The 16,265-nt window shown below is 40.0% G+C and overlaps 2 protein-coding genes across 3 annotated transcripts in view; both read left to right on the top strand.

Moving 5' to 3' along the window:
• Positions 1–1,545, top strand: part of LOC140999446 (acid-sensing ion channel 1-like) — a 56,960-nt gene extending 55,415 nt beyond the window's left edge. The window contains exons 7-10 of one of the 2 annotated variants that reach the window (XM_073469825.1): positions 109–262; positions 753–844; positions 941–1,020; positions 1,426–1,545. In XM_073469825.1, the coding sequence (XP_073325926.1) occupies positions 109–262; positions 753–844; positions 941–1,020; positions 1,426–1,545 (446 nt within the window). Of the gene's footprint in view, positions 1–108; positions 263–752; positions 1,021–1,425 lie in introns of both variants that reach the window. The other variant, XM_073469824.1, reaches the window with a different exon arrangement.
• Positions 1,546–8,494: 6,949 nt separating this feature from the next.
• LOC140999365 (glycerol-3-phosphate dehydrogenase [NAD(+)], cytoplasmic) lies at positions 8,495–15,843 on the top strand. The gene is made up of 8 exons (XM_073469719.1): positions 8,495–8,626; positions 9,862–10,039; positions 10,388–10,528; positions 11,128–11,266; positions 12,092–12,204; positions 13,859–14,095; positions 14,601–14,707; positions 14,815–15,843. Exons 1-8 carry the CDS (start codon positions 8,583–8,585, stop codon positions 14,909–14,911), a joined length of 1,056 nt encoding a protein of 351 aa, XP_073325820.1. The 5' UTR covers positions 8,495–8,582; the 3' UTR covers positions 14,912–15,843.
• Positions 15,844–16,265: the final 422 nt, after the last annotated feature.

The raw sequence follows: 16,265 nt of genomic DNA, 5'->3' as shown, positions 1-16,265 counted from the left end.
GAGACACACAACCACACACACATTACCATCATCTCGTGACATCTTTAAGTCACAGCAGCACAGATCCGTTGAAAAGGTCACGCTGGGCTCTGGTTTTCTTCTCTCCAGATTTCCTGGTGGAGAGAGACAACGACGTCTGTGTGTGTGAGACGCCGTGCAACATGACCAGATACAGCAAAGAGCTTTCCTTCGTCAAGATCCCCAGCAAGGCCTCGGCTAAATATCTGGCAAAGAAATACAACAAATCTGAGCAGTATATTAAGTAAGGATCAACTGTACATGCTGTACAGTATACATTTACTTTATCGCAAGAGGAGGAAGTTCAGTTTCTTGTTGCTTTCACTAAATTATTTCTACAATCTAAAAATATTTATATAAGATATATTTTGCTTCAAAGGAAAAAAAAACAAAATACACACATACAAAAATACTACACTAATTATGCATCCTCCATGTAACGTTACGTTCATGAAGTAAAACAAAAACACCCGTCAGTGGAGGTCATCTTTGCGGATCGCTGCTGTAGTCAGGTTGCGAAGATGAATCCACTTTTCAAGCCCAACATTTTAAAAGTAATCTCTGCGCTCTCCTCCTGTTAAACAGCTCTGGTGTTTATTCCTCCAGAAGGTCTGGCTCTGCACCAGACTCTCTCCACAACACACAACACAACACTGTCACATCCCTTTTGTTTTGATAGAGAGACCCCTAGTGGCCTACAATTGAATATCAATGTTTTTCCTCTTCCTCCACAGGGAGAACATCCTGGTTTTAGACATCTTTTTTGAGGCTCTCAACTATGAAACTATTGAACAGAAGAAGGCTTATGAAGTGGCTGGACTTTTAGGTAGAGATTTATTGAGTTTTTCTTCACACATTGGACGATCTTTCAGTCCTTATAGCAGATTATGTTTTCTCATACATTTACATTTTCTTATTTCAGGTGATATCGGTGGTCAGATGGGACTTTTTATTGGGGCAAGCATACTCACCATTCTGGAGCTGTTCGACTACCTTTATGAGGTGAGAAAGTGATTAGATAGAAGAATAATCCTGCTGCATCTGAGTATTTACTTAATTTAGTGCTGTGGCTACTATCTGTGATCATGTCCTCTATATTTTTATACGCAGATTCCTCTAGTTTTATACTCAAATTCAACGAGATACAGGCCAAATAATTAACAGAGAAAAGGAGGCGGTATTTTCCCACCAAGGTTTTATTCCTGACTGTAGAAAAGGCCTTGAAACAGCATTTAAACCTTGGTGTTTGGAAATAAGACTTACAGAAAATATAATTGAAGAGTTAAGGGAACAGGCTAAATATAATGAAAAATCCAAATAATTAGAAACATTTCAAGTTGTTCTGCGGAGACTTGGCATCAGCGTTTCTGAAACCTAGACTGTTTGACACTGTGTTTATCTCCTCAGGTGATCAAGTACAAGCTGTGTCGCTGCTCTGATAACAAGCACAAGCACAACAACAACAACGACCAGGGAACAGTGCTGAGCTTAGATGACGTCAAGTGTCACGTCAGTAACTTTCACTAGGCTTCTGCAGCCGTGTGAGGGAGGGAGCCGCTGCACTCTCTTGTCTCTGAGCGGTGTTGGTGGACTTTGCTCGTTGCAGTTTTTTCTCAACAGAGCAAGTGTGTGAACTGTGCCTGATTAAAGGTTTGTGAGCGGGCGAGGTGAGTTCAGCATGTGGCCGACATCAGGAGGAGCCACACAGACAGCGGGGGCGGCAGAAACCAGTGATCAACATGTTGTGATGAATTCAAAAATGTCAGAATATCTGCATGGTCATCTGTAAAACAGCTTTTCAAGACGTAGCGACAGATACAGTAAATAGGGGCATAAACTAAGATATGGCTCTTCAGCAAATCAGCATTTGAAATCGCAGCTCTGTGTTTGTCATTTGTCAACTTGAAGGAGTTTTTTTGTCGTTCATTTTCACTTGCAAATCGTTTTCTGGAGGAAATTTTCTTTGAGGAATCTTCATGTCACTTTTTCGCATTCTTCACTTTTGTCCTTGGTGGCATGCTTTCATCGTTCCTCCTTTGTTCTTGACTTCCCCCCCTTTTTTCATTTTTATATTCATGTCATCCAACCGCATCTTATGACAGTCTTCCCTTGCTAAAAACCTGAGCATTTTGCCAATAAACTGTACTACCTCATCTTGCAAGGGTGACAGCCCCCCGAAGAATTTACAAGCCAAGCAAATTAATAACAAAAAGGTCATTTTCTTTTATGGAAATTAGCCGAGCAGGATGAAAGAACGAAGCTGGCATTTAAGTGAGGCAACGTTAACATTTGCTGAACAGCAGACCCAGGCCTTTTCAACAGGAGACATTTTGACTTGTCATAGCAGAAAAAGAAAGAAAAGCACAGGTGTAAATTTAACTTGAATGATGGCTGAATTTAGCTGCTTCGGTTTCAGGCTCCTGGTACTGTGAATGCTGGCTCACTGCCATGTGTTACTGAGAGACTAGAATAGAAGTATCACCTGTGTTTATCTGACTAAACAAGTCAGATTGTCTGCTGTGAAAAAGGCCACAAGTAAAGGACAATCCCTGATAATGAGTGACAATCCAGGATAAAGAGTAAAATACTTGTATGTAGTGTTAAAAATTCACAAGTAGGAGAATCATAAATTCAGAAAATTGACTAAGTAGCATCTGTCATATTCACCTTATTTTCTTAACGTGGATGTAAAATGTTGGTCAACTTCCTGTTATTGTGCCGCACTTCTGCTCTGTCAGCTCCCTCATGAGAGCTAACAGAGCTAACTAGCTTGTTGTGCTAGCTGCTGCAATGAAAAGTGAGTTAGCTAATTGCTAGCCAGTGGGCGGAAGTGCATGGCAGGAAGTCTCGCACAATAAAACAGAAACTGGCTGTGCTCCGTGTCTGGTTCCTTATTTGAAAATAAGGTGAATAGCTAACAATTGCTAACGCTGTAGCGGCGAAACCCCTGATTGTATAGAAATCAAATGAGAGTAGTTCGACTTTTGGGACAAAGCCTTATTGTTATTTTCTGGCAGAAAGTTAGATAAGATTGATACCACTCTCATATCTAGCTGTAAAATATGAAGCTACAACAAGTAGCCGCTTAGCTTAGTTTAGCACAAAGACTGGAAATGATAATAAAATCTGCCTACAGCACCTGTAAAGCTCAAATTAACACTTTTGATCTAATTTGTTTAGTGTGTACACAAACTCGAGTGTGGAAATGACAACAGAGTGCTGCATGTTGAAGTCAATAGGTTTTTTGAATGGGTTTTTGATGTCTGAAATAAGGTCTTTGGTGAACACAAGCTTAGGAGATTTTTACCTTTCCAAATTGGACATTGATCAGTTTATAGTAAAGTGTGTATATTATATTGTAGAGGGAAGCTTGGTGGTCGTGACGTGGAAGTCATGCAACCACCATGTACATCAGTTATAGCCTGACGTTAGCTTTTTACTACCGGTGATTGCATTTCAGCTTCAAGAATCATAAAAGTGGTGTTCATCTGTGAACAAAACCTGTAAGTATCATAAACTTGTGTTTGCCACAGATCTTATTTTCTGCAATAATCCAAAATCCAATTGAAAAATCCCACAGGCCTTTTGTAGAGGGAAGCAGGCGATGCTGATGGTGCATTCCACTTACCTCGGAAGTCAGAAGTCGGAGCTGGCCGGAGTACATACCCGAGTACGAACAGAGTACCCGAGTACAAACAGATAGTCAGGTTTATCAACTGTTAACAAGACCAGTTGATAACAATGCATTGTGTGGTATTTTGCATACAAAGACAGAAGCAACATGTCCACAGATAGAAGTTGGACAGTACTGTGTGTAAGACTTAATGATTTAATGAGACACAAATAAGGCAGAAGTACTAATAAACAGTATCTACATGCACTGAGCAGCCATCTTGGACTTTAAGGTCAGGGCTGATGAGGTGTATCTGACTTTTCCGAGTTAGAAATCAAACTTTAGGGGACGTTCCAGGTGAAATTGACGACTGGGAACTCAGAAATTCCGACTTCCCAGTTCAAATGGAATGCACCATAACTAACAAACAAAATAACAGCAGAGTCAATCTTCTTATCTAACAGCGACAGATGGATACACGGCAAAACAGATTAAATGTACACATTATGAACAAATATTTAAAAAGCTTTTTTCTGTGGCAGCCAGGCGCTACATACTGTATTTCTTCCTCTCAGTGACAATCACAGCAAAATGTAAATCTCAGAAGACATCAAAAGTATTTTCCTGGCAAGAGTACAAAACAGACTCCAATACATAACTATAAGGGAATGTCATACATTTTTACATGTAGGCTACATGTTGATGTTGTTCATCACATTTACGAGTTTCCTTTTCGGGTGTGTTAACATGGCAAGATAATAAATGAGTATAAAACTTTTGAATGTGTTTTTCCATCTTCTAGGGCTCTAAGTTGCATGTAGCGCTGTACAGTGGGCGTCTTAAACGTGGTCCATCGATGAACAGTTAACCCGCACGTCTGGCTGCAGTTTGTGTCAACATCTGTGTGTGTTTTGTGAGCATGTATTTAGTTGCGTGTGTGCTCATTAGGAAGCTGATGAAGGGAAATTGGAAATGCTGCCCTCAAATCCAGAACACTGTATCTGTCATCAGTTAGGCTGTAAACATGTCATGTGCATGTTTAAAGGTTTGTCTCATATGCTGTCTCTACTCTGACTCTGTTTACAAAAATCAAACCATTTCAATATATTTCAGTATTCTGTTGGCATTAATCTACTTGCATTCATTCCCATTGAGCTCTATGTTATTCTCTGAGAATGGGAATTGTATATTGTGTAGCTGTGTGGTGTTATTATCAAGCACAATCATACCATCGACTGTAATTTACTGTAAATATTGCAACAACTATTGATAATAATCTTATTGTATTAGAACAGTTTGATCCGTCTAATGTTGTATCTGTTGTATTTATTTTATATAGACTAGCTGTGTGTTTCAACTCTTCTGTACATATGAAAAGTATATTTATCAAAGACAGTATTGAAGTATATGGCTTTTCTTTTGTATCGCTACAGTCACAGCAGCTTATACTGTATCCATAAATGAAGATGAACTGCTGGATTGTTTTTCCAGCGTCCACTGCATGAGGTCATGCATCTCAAAACATGCTTTCATGCTTTTGTCATATTTCTGCCTCCATTTTTTTAATCTCCGTTTTCATTTAAAATATGAAAGGATGATTATTTTAGTCTGGTGATATAATGAAGCAGTTGTTATATTAAAGATTAAATGCTAACTTTATGTAACTTTTATTCACTTCAAGGTGTTCTGTGTCATCATTTAAACCCAGTCTGCACTTCTTTTTCAGGCATCTTTGGATGTGAAAAACACCGGTGTGACCAATAACGTTAAAATATCTCCCCAGTAAGCCATGTCAGTGAGTGAGCAAGGAACTAGCTCACTTTAATGTAATGAGGCTATCAATAATGTTATAAATTCCACCGGTGCTTTTCCTGCTTCGGCAGGTCAAAATGTCTGCCGCAAAAAGGGTCTGTTGGATGAGTCTACAGTAGAAATAGCTTTCTTTTCACTGTGCATCATTTTCTGTGCAGATTTCCTCTTAATTACCTCTCTAGGATGGAGGTATCACAACAACTTTTTTTTTTTTTAAATCAATTTCCATGAGATTTTCTACTATTATCCATGTTTCCCAGATGGTGTATCCTAATTACGCCAACTTTTGTGATCCCATGACTTTTTCCTGTAATGTCGCCAGAATAAATGTTGGCAATGTTTCTTTAGGTTCAGTTTTCTATTTTATGTTGTGACAACGCTGTGCTTAAGATCTGGTTTGGTTTAGACACAAAAACAACCCTAGTTAAGGTGAGGAAATATCAAGTTTTGGCTTAAAATACTACACAGCTGGAGATGTGCCGTCTCTCGTGGGAAGTTTTTCCTCACTCGAATCGAGGGTCTAAGGACAGAGGATGTTGTTCACTGTACAGATTGTAAAGCCCACTGAGGCAATGTGATTTTGATTTTGGGCTATATAAATATTTATATTTTGTCACTACAAACACGGCTGGAAATTGTCTCAAAGCCAGTGGTGTCACGCTTACAAATGTTGAAACCCACTGGCTTGGCAACCATATGTACTGCAACAAGATAAAATGTGAACCTGAAATCATATTGAATTAGGCTATTGATGCTTTTATTCATGATGAAATCACTTCAAAATTGATGACATCCTTGTGGCCTTAGCTGCACTTTGTGTTTAGTGCTCAATTGCATATGTTAACATGCTAAAACACTGAACATTACACCTGCTGAACATCAGCACGATAACATTTGTGAGCATGTTAGCATGCAGCTTAAACTGTGCCTGACTACAGCACAGCCTCACAGAGCTTCAAGCTTGGCTCAATGACTGCTGATTCAATATACAATAGGAATGCTCAAATGTGATCACATGAGGGGAACGCATGTGACTTCATGATACTGATGTTCGTGGTGGAGCTCCAGCTGCAAACCCACTCTTCAGCGAGCTAGATTTTGTGCTTGCTCGTATAAAAACCAGACTGCTGAATCTGGAGTTCTCTTCCTTCCTACGTCGCCTCTTCTATTAGTTGTTCCAGCTCTTATGCAACAAGGTCCTCTTTTGTTTGAGCCCTCCAGACCAAATAATTTCTCCCACAGAGATCTTTCTATGGTCGCTCTCATGACTTTTAATGGGCTGGCCATTTTTTGCACAGCGAAAAAAATGAACACCTCCTGTGAGAATAATGAGGAGGAAGCACGAAGAAGACATTTAATAAAAAGGTTTGTAGGGCTCTAATCAGGCACATCTACAGTGCTACAGTACAGTACAAAAAGTTCTGCATTCAAAACTTCAATGAAAACAGAAGTATTTTAAGCAAAACGTAGTGTAACGTGTCAGCAGAATTTTAAAATTATTATTATATCCAACAGGGATTTTTCTATGGTCTGACAATTGCAATTAAAACATTTACTTAACTAGTTTTATCAGCAAATTTTACAGTTTTAAGTCGTAAGTCGGAATTTCCGAGTCGGTAAAAAACGCCGAAGTCACGCTCCTTCCAGTGGACCCCATGGGACCTTTGTGAGAAATTTAATAGTTTTCCATTCAGTAATCAATGTACTATATAAAACATATGAGAGGAGGAGGGGAGAAGGTGTTAGGTGTTAGGTGTAAGGGTCAAAAAGTCACATGAGGGGTAATTCTCTCTGTCTGAGGTGTTACAGGAAGGTAGATAGGATGACATTTACTGTCCTAATAAAACATCAAAGGGTCACTGTCCTGGGAAAGACATGATCAACCCAAACATCAGGGGGTCATTGTTTTGGAAAGGAGTAATTACCAACTGTCTTAAAAGTATGTGACCCCTACTCTGTCTCCATGCTGCATGTATTAAAGAGATCTGATTCATCACGCTGGGTCTGAAATTCCTCTGAGAATTAGCACCTCTCTACCTCACAAAGGAGAATTTCCATTACACCTTATTTTGGAAAAACTTGGTATGGTAGTGAACGAAGAGAGACAAATAACTTTTTGAACCTGCTTAAACTGTGCCATGAATCACACATATGGTGTTTGTCAATTTAAAAGATAATTTTCCAAGTCAATAAAGTCTCAGCTAATAAAATATAAGACAGTGAAAATACGTTATTATAAAGACCACGCAGCCAACAGTCGTGTAGGTGACGCCATCTCGTTGAGTGGTCACCAACACCTGTAACTTAAACATTGTAGAGCTGGTCCTGTGTATTAGCAGCTACTACCCTGTCACATAACTGCAGTTGTCAATATGACCAGATTTATTATGATAATACCTTTCTGTGCCAAGTTGGCAGCCATATTGTGTTGGTGACGCGCGTTGAGCGAGATGATGGAGTTCACTGACCATTTTAACACTAAACTGAAACTAATTACAACAAAACGGCGACTTTTTTGATTTGGAAAATTATCTTTTGAACTGACAAGCATCATACGTGTAGTTCACGGCACAATGGCTGTTCCATTGCGCTTTTCCGTGTCAGAGGTAACTTTTTGTACAATGGGACGCACTATGAGTGACATCACTGGAGGTAATTTATCAGATTACACTCAGCTTCCTCTGGAGACACATACCACTTTTTTTTTGACATATCCAGCAGCACTCCTGAACACCTGTAAACACACTGTAATGTGTAAAAATGGTGGAGTTAACCTTTAACTAATTGAATATTGCAGATTACTGAATCTTCATGAATAACACACAACTTCCCAGGTTGTCCACAGCTGTAAGGACTCCATGAAGCAGAGCTGTTTGCACCATAAAACATATGCTGATGCAAATCTGCAGGGTAATGTTGGAGACTTCTGCCCCATTAACCCTGAGCCTACTAACCTCTGTAGTCGATCAGTGACCAGACTTGGACCCTGCTTCACTGGGCGGGCCAGTGTCGGCCCTCACAAGGGCCAATAACAGGAGGCTGCCTGCTGCCTGGCTGTCACTGCGTTACGTAACCTCACTGCAGGTCCTCAGCGGCGCTCAGTGTGGCTCACCTCCACTCATCGCTTTACCTCTTCACGATGGCAGCTCCGAAGAAAGTCTGCATCATCGGCTCCGGAAATTGGTAAGTTGTCGTGTTAATGTACCGAGCTGTAAACTGCCGGGGTGTTAAATATGGCTAACTTTGTGGCGCGTTGCCATCGTTGTGTGTTGCAGATGGCTCGTTAACCCGGTGCCGTTGCTAGCCAACTTAGCATCACTGGGCAGCTAACGTTAACTAGCCGCATTTTTTTTTCTGTGATAACGTCCAGTTTGACTTGACACCATGAACTATTAATAAATAACGTTTGGTTAGCTGCAACACAAGTTTAGTGTCGATTAGAGTAACATGCTGTGAATCCGGCTGAGTGTGCAGAAAACTGGCCACATGTCAGTCACGATTAATGGGATTTCGTGGTCATGCAGTCTCACTGTGTCAGCAACATGTTAGCTCACTCTTATTAGCACCTCCTCAGCAGAAATATGTTAAAGTTAATTTTACAGACATCATTTAAAACGCACACCGACAATGGGCATGGCTGTACGTGATCGCCAATAGGAGACTTCAGGGCGTTTTTCCATCTGTGTGAAACCAAACGCCAAACTCCATTTAACAATCGGATAGTTTTAAGGTACCATGTTGACTTAAAAACAAATTTTAATGTGGCAAAACATAATTTATGGGCTTGAATACACCCTGAATGTCCTCTAGTGAATTCGGCATATAGTAACAGATGGATTTTATTTGATAACCTCTCTTTTTGTTTAGGTTTGTAGCTGTTGTTGGGGAAGATAACACTTTTAAGCTTTAAGCTCATTCATGTTGTATGCATTGTTTTTATGCCGAATTGGTGTGTTGTCTTCGATTTATCCAATAATTGCCTCAAAATCAAGTTTAACCTAATTGTAACATCACTGTTTTGTAAAGGAACTTGAAATCAGCAGATTTTCCCAATGGAGTTTGGCCCACTTCTCCACACCAGATTAATCATGGAGGGCAGATAGTCACATTTTTCAGCTTATCTCGAGTACAACAGCAGCTGATGATGATCAAACAGCAACAAGTAGACAACACATGAGTGGTGATGATAACTCCAGCAGTCAGGTGATAGTAAAAAAATCTGTCTAACCTCAAGACTCAGAAGGCAAAATCACTGCATCTTGGATCATTTCAAGCACCTCACTTTATCATCTCCTTTGGACCGACGCTGACTGTTTTCTTGCCATGTTACTTTAAGTTTACACTGCATTTTAATTGCAGTGTCACTTTCTAACGTGATACGTAAATTAAATACTAACTTCTGACTGTTAACGATGCAGGGGTTCTGCCATCGCCAAGATAGTGGGTGCCAATGCTGCTCAGAATTCAAAATTCGACACCACCGTAAACATGTGGGTGTTTGAGGAGATGGTGAACGGGCGCAAACTGACTGAAATAATAAATACTGACCATGAAAATGTGAAGTACCTCCCTGGGCACAAGCTACCAGCAAATGTGGTAAGAAGCCATTAGTTTCTCACCGTTTAACAGTGATTCAATTTTCTGCCTGTTGCTTTGCTTATGTGTTTAGTGGATGGTTGCGCTGGGCTGTATTGTCCAAAAATGCTTTTCATTTTCTCCATAATGTGTGCAGTTCATTATGCTTTGTTCTGGCTGCCTTTTTTAAATAGCTTCTGCCATCGCCGCCTCTGTGATAGATTGAATCTTATCACAATGCATGTAACCATGGTAATATTGGTTTTCTGACTGTGCTCCTAAACCACGATGTTAGACCGGCTCTAATGTAGGTTGCATCAGACAGTAATGTGTGTCACATCTCTCACAACATCATTCCTCCCTCCTCAGCTGGCCATCCCAGACCTGGTGGATGCGTCCAGCTCCGCAGACATTTTGGTGTTCGTGATCCCGCACCAGTTTGTCGGGAAAGTGTGTGACACCATCAAGGGCAAGATCAAGTGCGACGCCGTGGGGATATCCCTCATCAAGGTTCGACTTTGTTCTTGTGCTCTATGAATTTTTCACCTTCTTCCTCTGATTTTTGGTGTGATGCTATATAGTGTTTTATGCCAGACTCATAAAGTCTTTGACCAGGTGGTAGTGAATGTGGGAGACATTGAATTGAATTGTGACATGAATTTTTGTCAATTTTGTCAATTTTGAAAGATAACAGTGACTCCAGAAAGTTGCAGTTTGTCATAAAGCTCATCAAGACACCCAACAGTCGCGTGATGTTGTCTTGTTTGACGCCTCACCTTTTTAGCCCTTTAGCCCCTGTGCCGAGGTGACGGCCATGTTGGTGACAAATATCGAGTGAAACGATGTAGTTCACTGAGCTGTTCCACAAAAAACTAAATGTATTTGACCATCTTTGGTCAAAGTGAGACTTTCTTGAAATGATATTTTAAATTGACAAACGTGTAATTCACATCACAGTTCAGGGTTAGGAAACGTATTTGCCTCTACTGTACACATTTGTTCTGAAGATATACGGACCCATGGGGAGCACCAGAAGGGGCTGGACTTTGCCTGTCTGGAGTGCGGTATGGACTAATGTAAATACGCCGCCTGTGTTTTTGTTCCTCCAGGGTGTCGACGAGGGGCCTGATGGACTTAAACTGATCTCAGATGTGATCCAGGAGAAGCTTGGGATCACCATGAGTGTGCTGATGGGAGCTAACATTGCCAATGAGGTCGCCGATGAGAAGTTTTGTGAGACCACCATTGGTTAGTCTGATCTCTGTGTTGCATGTTCGTTTTTTTTAAAGCAACATTTTGTTCCTTTTTAAAATAACGGCTTCAAAATCATGTTGATGGTACAGTGTCTTGTAATAGGGTGAATGGTGTCTCTGTCTCAGCCACTCCGCCCCCCTATCACTTGTTTCTGCACTATGTAACTTCAGTCAGCAGGGAGGATCACAGCGTTACATATATGTTTACATCAACATTCAAGTTTTCATCACATAACATTGTGATGATGTAATGAGTTTTGTTTGTAGTCAGCACCTACATTACATCTGACAAATTGTTACAGACCTGGGATTTGTATTTATGACAGTGGTGCTGTACTCAGAAACCCCCACCCACTGCCAAATTCTACCTAATATTGCTTTAATTAGCACAAAGTTGCACTTTGATCAGGATTTAAAGATGTGATAAGCCGGTTTCAGCCTTGAAGCAGGAAGTACGTTTGTTGCAGTTTGTTCTCGAGCTCTCTGCGTCGTCAGCACGATGGGGTGAAAGTTTAATCTGTTGTGTAAATGGCAGAGTGTTCTGGTTCAGTTTGACATTTGCCTGATCTGCACCACATTCTTCGTGGGATTTATTATTAGTGTAGAGCTGGAACACTAACCTGTTTTTTACAGGATTAATATTTGTTGGATCAGGGCTGGGAAATGTAACTCGTTGGAGGCCTTCAGCTGTATTCTAGATGCAAAGTCACTGTGTTTTAATCATGACTCTTGATTAACAAACTTTTAAATGGTGGTATCTGCCACAATATGTCATTTTTAGAGACGCCTTAAGATAAACCAGGTTTTTTTCTGCTTTCAGGATGCAAGAATAAAGACCACGGGGCTCTCCTGAAGGAACTCATGCAGACCAACAACTTCAGAGTCACTGTCGTAGAAGAGTACGATGTGGTGGAAATCTGTGGAGCCCTGAAGGTCAGTTTTTATTACAAAACACAGAAAAAGCATTCAGGAAAATCGGGGTTCTTGCCTCTTATTTCTTACATTTCAACTTTCGCAGCAGTTTGCTAACATGACTGTGATGCAACATGGAAAACAGCTTAGCCAGACAAGTATCCATTTAGCAATCACAACAGCTGCAAAGCTCTCTGCAGCTCTGTGTTTGTGCACTGGGCAAAATGTCAGACACAAAAACGAATGCACTTAGTTTCATTCCACCACTGAAGCCTTGTCAAATATAAAACGTATTTGTAAAGGTAAATCTGCTCGATTATATACATGAGCTTACACAACCAATAAAAGACTGCTGATAAATTACAGAAATTGACTTTTAGTTTGGTTTCTGAGCAACAACACCGACTGAATAAATCTCCTGGGATGCGTGCCCAAATGTCTAATAAAACATAAAACATTCTAATCACAGTATTCAAAGGCACAAATATATTATTTTACATCTGCTCGACAGTCAAAGTGCCACCATTTAGCCCAGTGTTTCCAGATTTATGTTTTGTTTAGCAGGCAAACTGAGGAGCGAATATTTGAGTTAAAAGCCATCAGACATTTGTCATCTCAATATTACATGTTGAGATGCAACTTGTAAACAGAGGTGGGTAGTAGTGAGTTACATTTACTCCGTTACATGTACTTGAGTAACCTTTTGAGAAGTTGTAGTTTTAATGCAGCATACTGATGTAGATTTTTTTGAGAAAAATCATTACTTTTACTCCATTAAACAAGTATTTTGTTTGTTAATTTACCTACTGCTCAAGTACTGTCGTACTCTACCTCAAGTACTTATTTTGATGACTACTTTCACCTCTACTTGATTAATTGTTTTTTAAAGGAACAGTACTTTTACTTGAGTACCGTCTTTGGCTACGCTACTCTGCTTGTAACTATGCGTAGCAAATAATAAAAGATTAAGCAAAAATGCCAAAACAATCTGATCCCAGCTCCTCAAACTAGAGGATTTGCTGCTTTTCTTTGTCTTAGTACGTCATTGTAAACGGAATATCTTTTGAGTTTTGGACTGAACAAAACAAAAAAAAAACAATTTCAAGGCATCACGTTGGGCTCTGGGAAATTTTAATTGGCCAATTTTTCAATATCTGTTAACATTTGATGAAACCATTAAAAAAAAAAAAAAAAAAAAAAAAAAAATTGAGATTAGTTTATAATGAAAATAATCTGCAATAAAGTTGCAGCACTATACAAAATAAAATATACCATGCAAGTATAAAATGGCGTTATTCTGCACAGATGCTTCATGAACCTGGCTTAATGTTTTTAATAACTTGGTGAGAGGGACAATGTTGTTTGAGGCTATGTTTCTATTGCTTCAATTATTTTTGGGCATTGATAGATAAAAGATGAGGTTATTTAGCTTTCACCTCTATCAAACATGGGATACGTTAAACTTCTAAAACACTTAAAGGGAGGCACCATGATTAATGCTCCAAATATAATTGAAAATTTGATTTATGTTCCCGTTCATTATGTTAATTAATTCAACAGTATTTGAATGCTGTTATTATCCTCGAGGTGGTTTGTATTCTTTAAGTATCCAGGTGATTTCAGTTCTTGTATCTGCAGTCTTTACCGACACTTTTCCTCCTCTTTCGCCCCTCAGAACATTGTTGCGGTCGGTGCAGGTTTCTGTGACGGTCTGGGCTTCGGCGACAACACGAAGGCAGCTGTGATCAGGTTGGGCCTGATGGAGATGATCGCCTTCGCCCGTATTTTCTGCACTGCCGGGCCCGTGTCCTCGGCAACGTTCCTGGAGAGCTGCGGCGTGGCTGACCTCATTACAACCTGCTACGGCGGCCGCAACCGCAAAGTAGCCGAAGCTTTTGTGAAGACGGGGAAGGTGAGAGCTTAGATTTTTGAATACGTCTACTCTTTTTCAGAAGAGGGAATAGGTACAATGTATTTGAATTCAGCCAAACTAGCAGTTGGCATTAGATGTCGCTGTTGTGTAGCTCTCAAGAACGCTAGCAAAGTAACACGGTACATTAAATAGGCACAGCAGAAAGGTCAGATGGGTCAGACCATCATGTTTTACTATATATCTTTAAACTTTACATTTACAGCTGAAATGACAACACAATTAAACAAGTTTGCCAGTTTCTCATATCTCCTCAATGCAAATACACTGCAAGTTGTCCACCCAGAAGTGACTGTGATTCGGTCTATCGCCCAGGCTTAGGATAATACTTTTAAAAATAAATGGAACACGAAAAACAAATTATTTATTAGACTGAAATGTATTTTGTCCTGACGAATGTGAGCGGTGGAAGCTTGTAAAATCAACCCTTCTGCCATTTTTAACAAGAGTTCACACTCATGCATGTCATGTTTCCTCTCTTGCTCAGTCCATCGAGGAGCTGGAGAAAGAGATGCTGAACGGTCAGAAGCTGCAGGGACCAGCGACAGCAGCTGAGGTCTATCTTATCCTCAATCACAAAAACCTAATTGACAAGTAAGTTGAGCAGCAACACGACACACGCAATCACTGGTTCTGGTTAGAAAAGACATCAATCATCGAGCGTTATTCTTGCACTCAACGATACCTCCTCCTTCCTCCAGGTTCCCACTGTTCAATGCAGTGTATCAGATCTGCTATCAGGGCCATCCAGTCACAGAGTTCATAAGCTGTTTGCAGAACCACCCCGAGCACATGTAAACTCAGCAAACTGACCAAGTGCCTTCTAAATGAAGAACATTATCGTTTCCTCACCTGTTACCCTGTCAGAAATAGATCTGGGATGACGGGTCACTCCGCAGCTGTCATGCAACCAGGTGGCTCCAGCCCAAGTGAGTGGAGAAGTTGCATAACATTTGTGTGCGTGTTCAGCTCCAGTTCAACCACTTTATCCATAACATTCAATTTCTGACGTCTTTTAAGTGCTAAATGTTGGGCGTGTTTTGTTCCCCGTTCGATGGTCAGATAGCTCTTTTTGCCTGAGATTTTTTTGTTTATTCGAGCCACATGAAATCAGAATGCATGGTGTCACTTTGTAGACAAATTTGAAAACACTAACACAGACATCCAGACTTTACTGGATATCAAAATTATCACAATTTGATAGGAATTTTAGAAAACTTTTGATGACATTGACTCCTGTTTGTACAATGTTTATATGGCACTACATCATGCATTCAGATTTTGGCTGGGGCCAACCACTCAGGGCAAAGACCTATTGACATCCTTCTGTAGAGGGAATTATCTAACATTTATGTTGCCGTCCAGTGAAGGCCTGTCCACCACGAGTTGTTTAATTATAGATGTAATACCTCACTACGTTATGTCTTTGTATGCTCTAAAGTGTCTTACATAATTCACTATACTTCCTGTCTTGTACTGTATATTAACATACTGTCGAACGCACAGCAACTGTTTTTAACATAAAAATGCAAGTGCCTTAGAATGCACGGTTGCTAAGTCTTGAACATTGTCCTTTTTCTTTTTTGTCAAACCAAAGACTTAACAACGTCCGTCCGTCCACTCTGCCATTTGTCATTGTGACCCTGCCTGATCCTGTTTTCACTCAGTTAGGCTAATGTGTTTTGGAAATTATGTCATGTGTCTGTGAATAAATTAATTCAGTCATCAAATCACTGCTGAGATCATTTTTCACTCTCTCACATTAGCAAGGCAATCATCTCGATTGTTTTTACTGCACAGCAGCACAGTGGGAATCTTGGCAGGAAGAAATGACGCCAGAATATTCTTTATAAAGAGTATATTTTATATTGTTTTCCTATCTCGCATCTCTGTCTACATCTACAGAGAGACAGCTAGATATATCTCTCTATAGATGGATATATCAATGTATAGGTCGATAACAGGAGAAAGAGATATTTTTCTCACACAGCCTCAAACTGTTTTTGATCTAGAGTAGCACTATGAAGCTGTTTTCTATGAGTAAGTCTGCTGTTTATCACAAGGCTATACATGAACACTATTCCCCTACTCAACAGTTGACAGTAACATGCCAAGAAACACAGCAATGTGCCAACAAAGGCAGGAAAGAAAA

This window comes from Pagrus major, chromosome 7, assembly GCF_040436345.1.
Source record: "Pagrus major chromosome 7, Pma_NU_1.0".
NCBI lineage: Eukaryota > Metazoa > Chordata > Actinopteri > Spariformes > Sparidae > Pagrus > Pagrus major.
The sequence above is the reverse complement of the archived record's forward strand: the minus strand, read 5'-3'. Positions and strand labels throughout refer to the sequence as shown.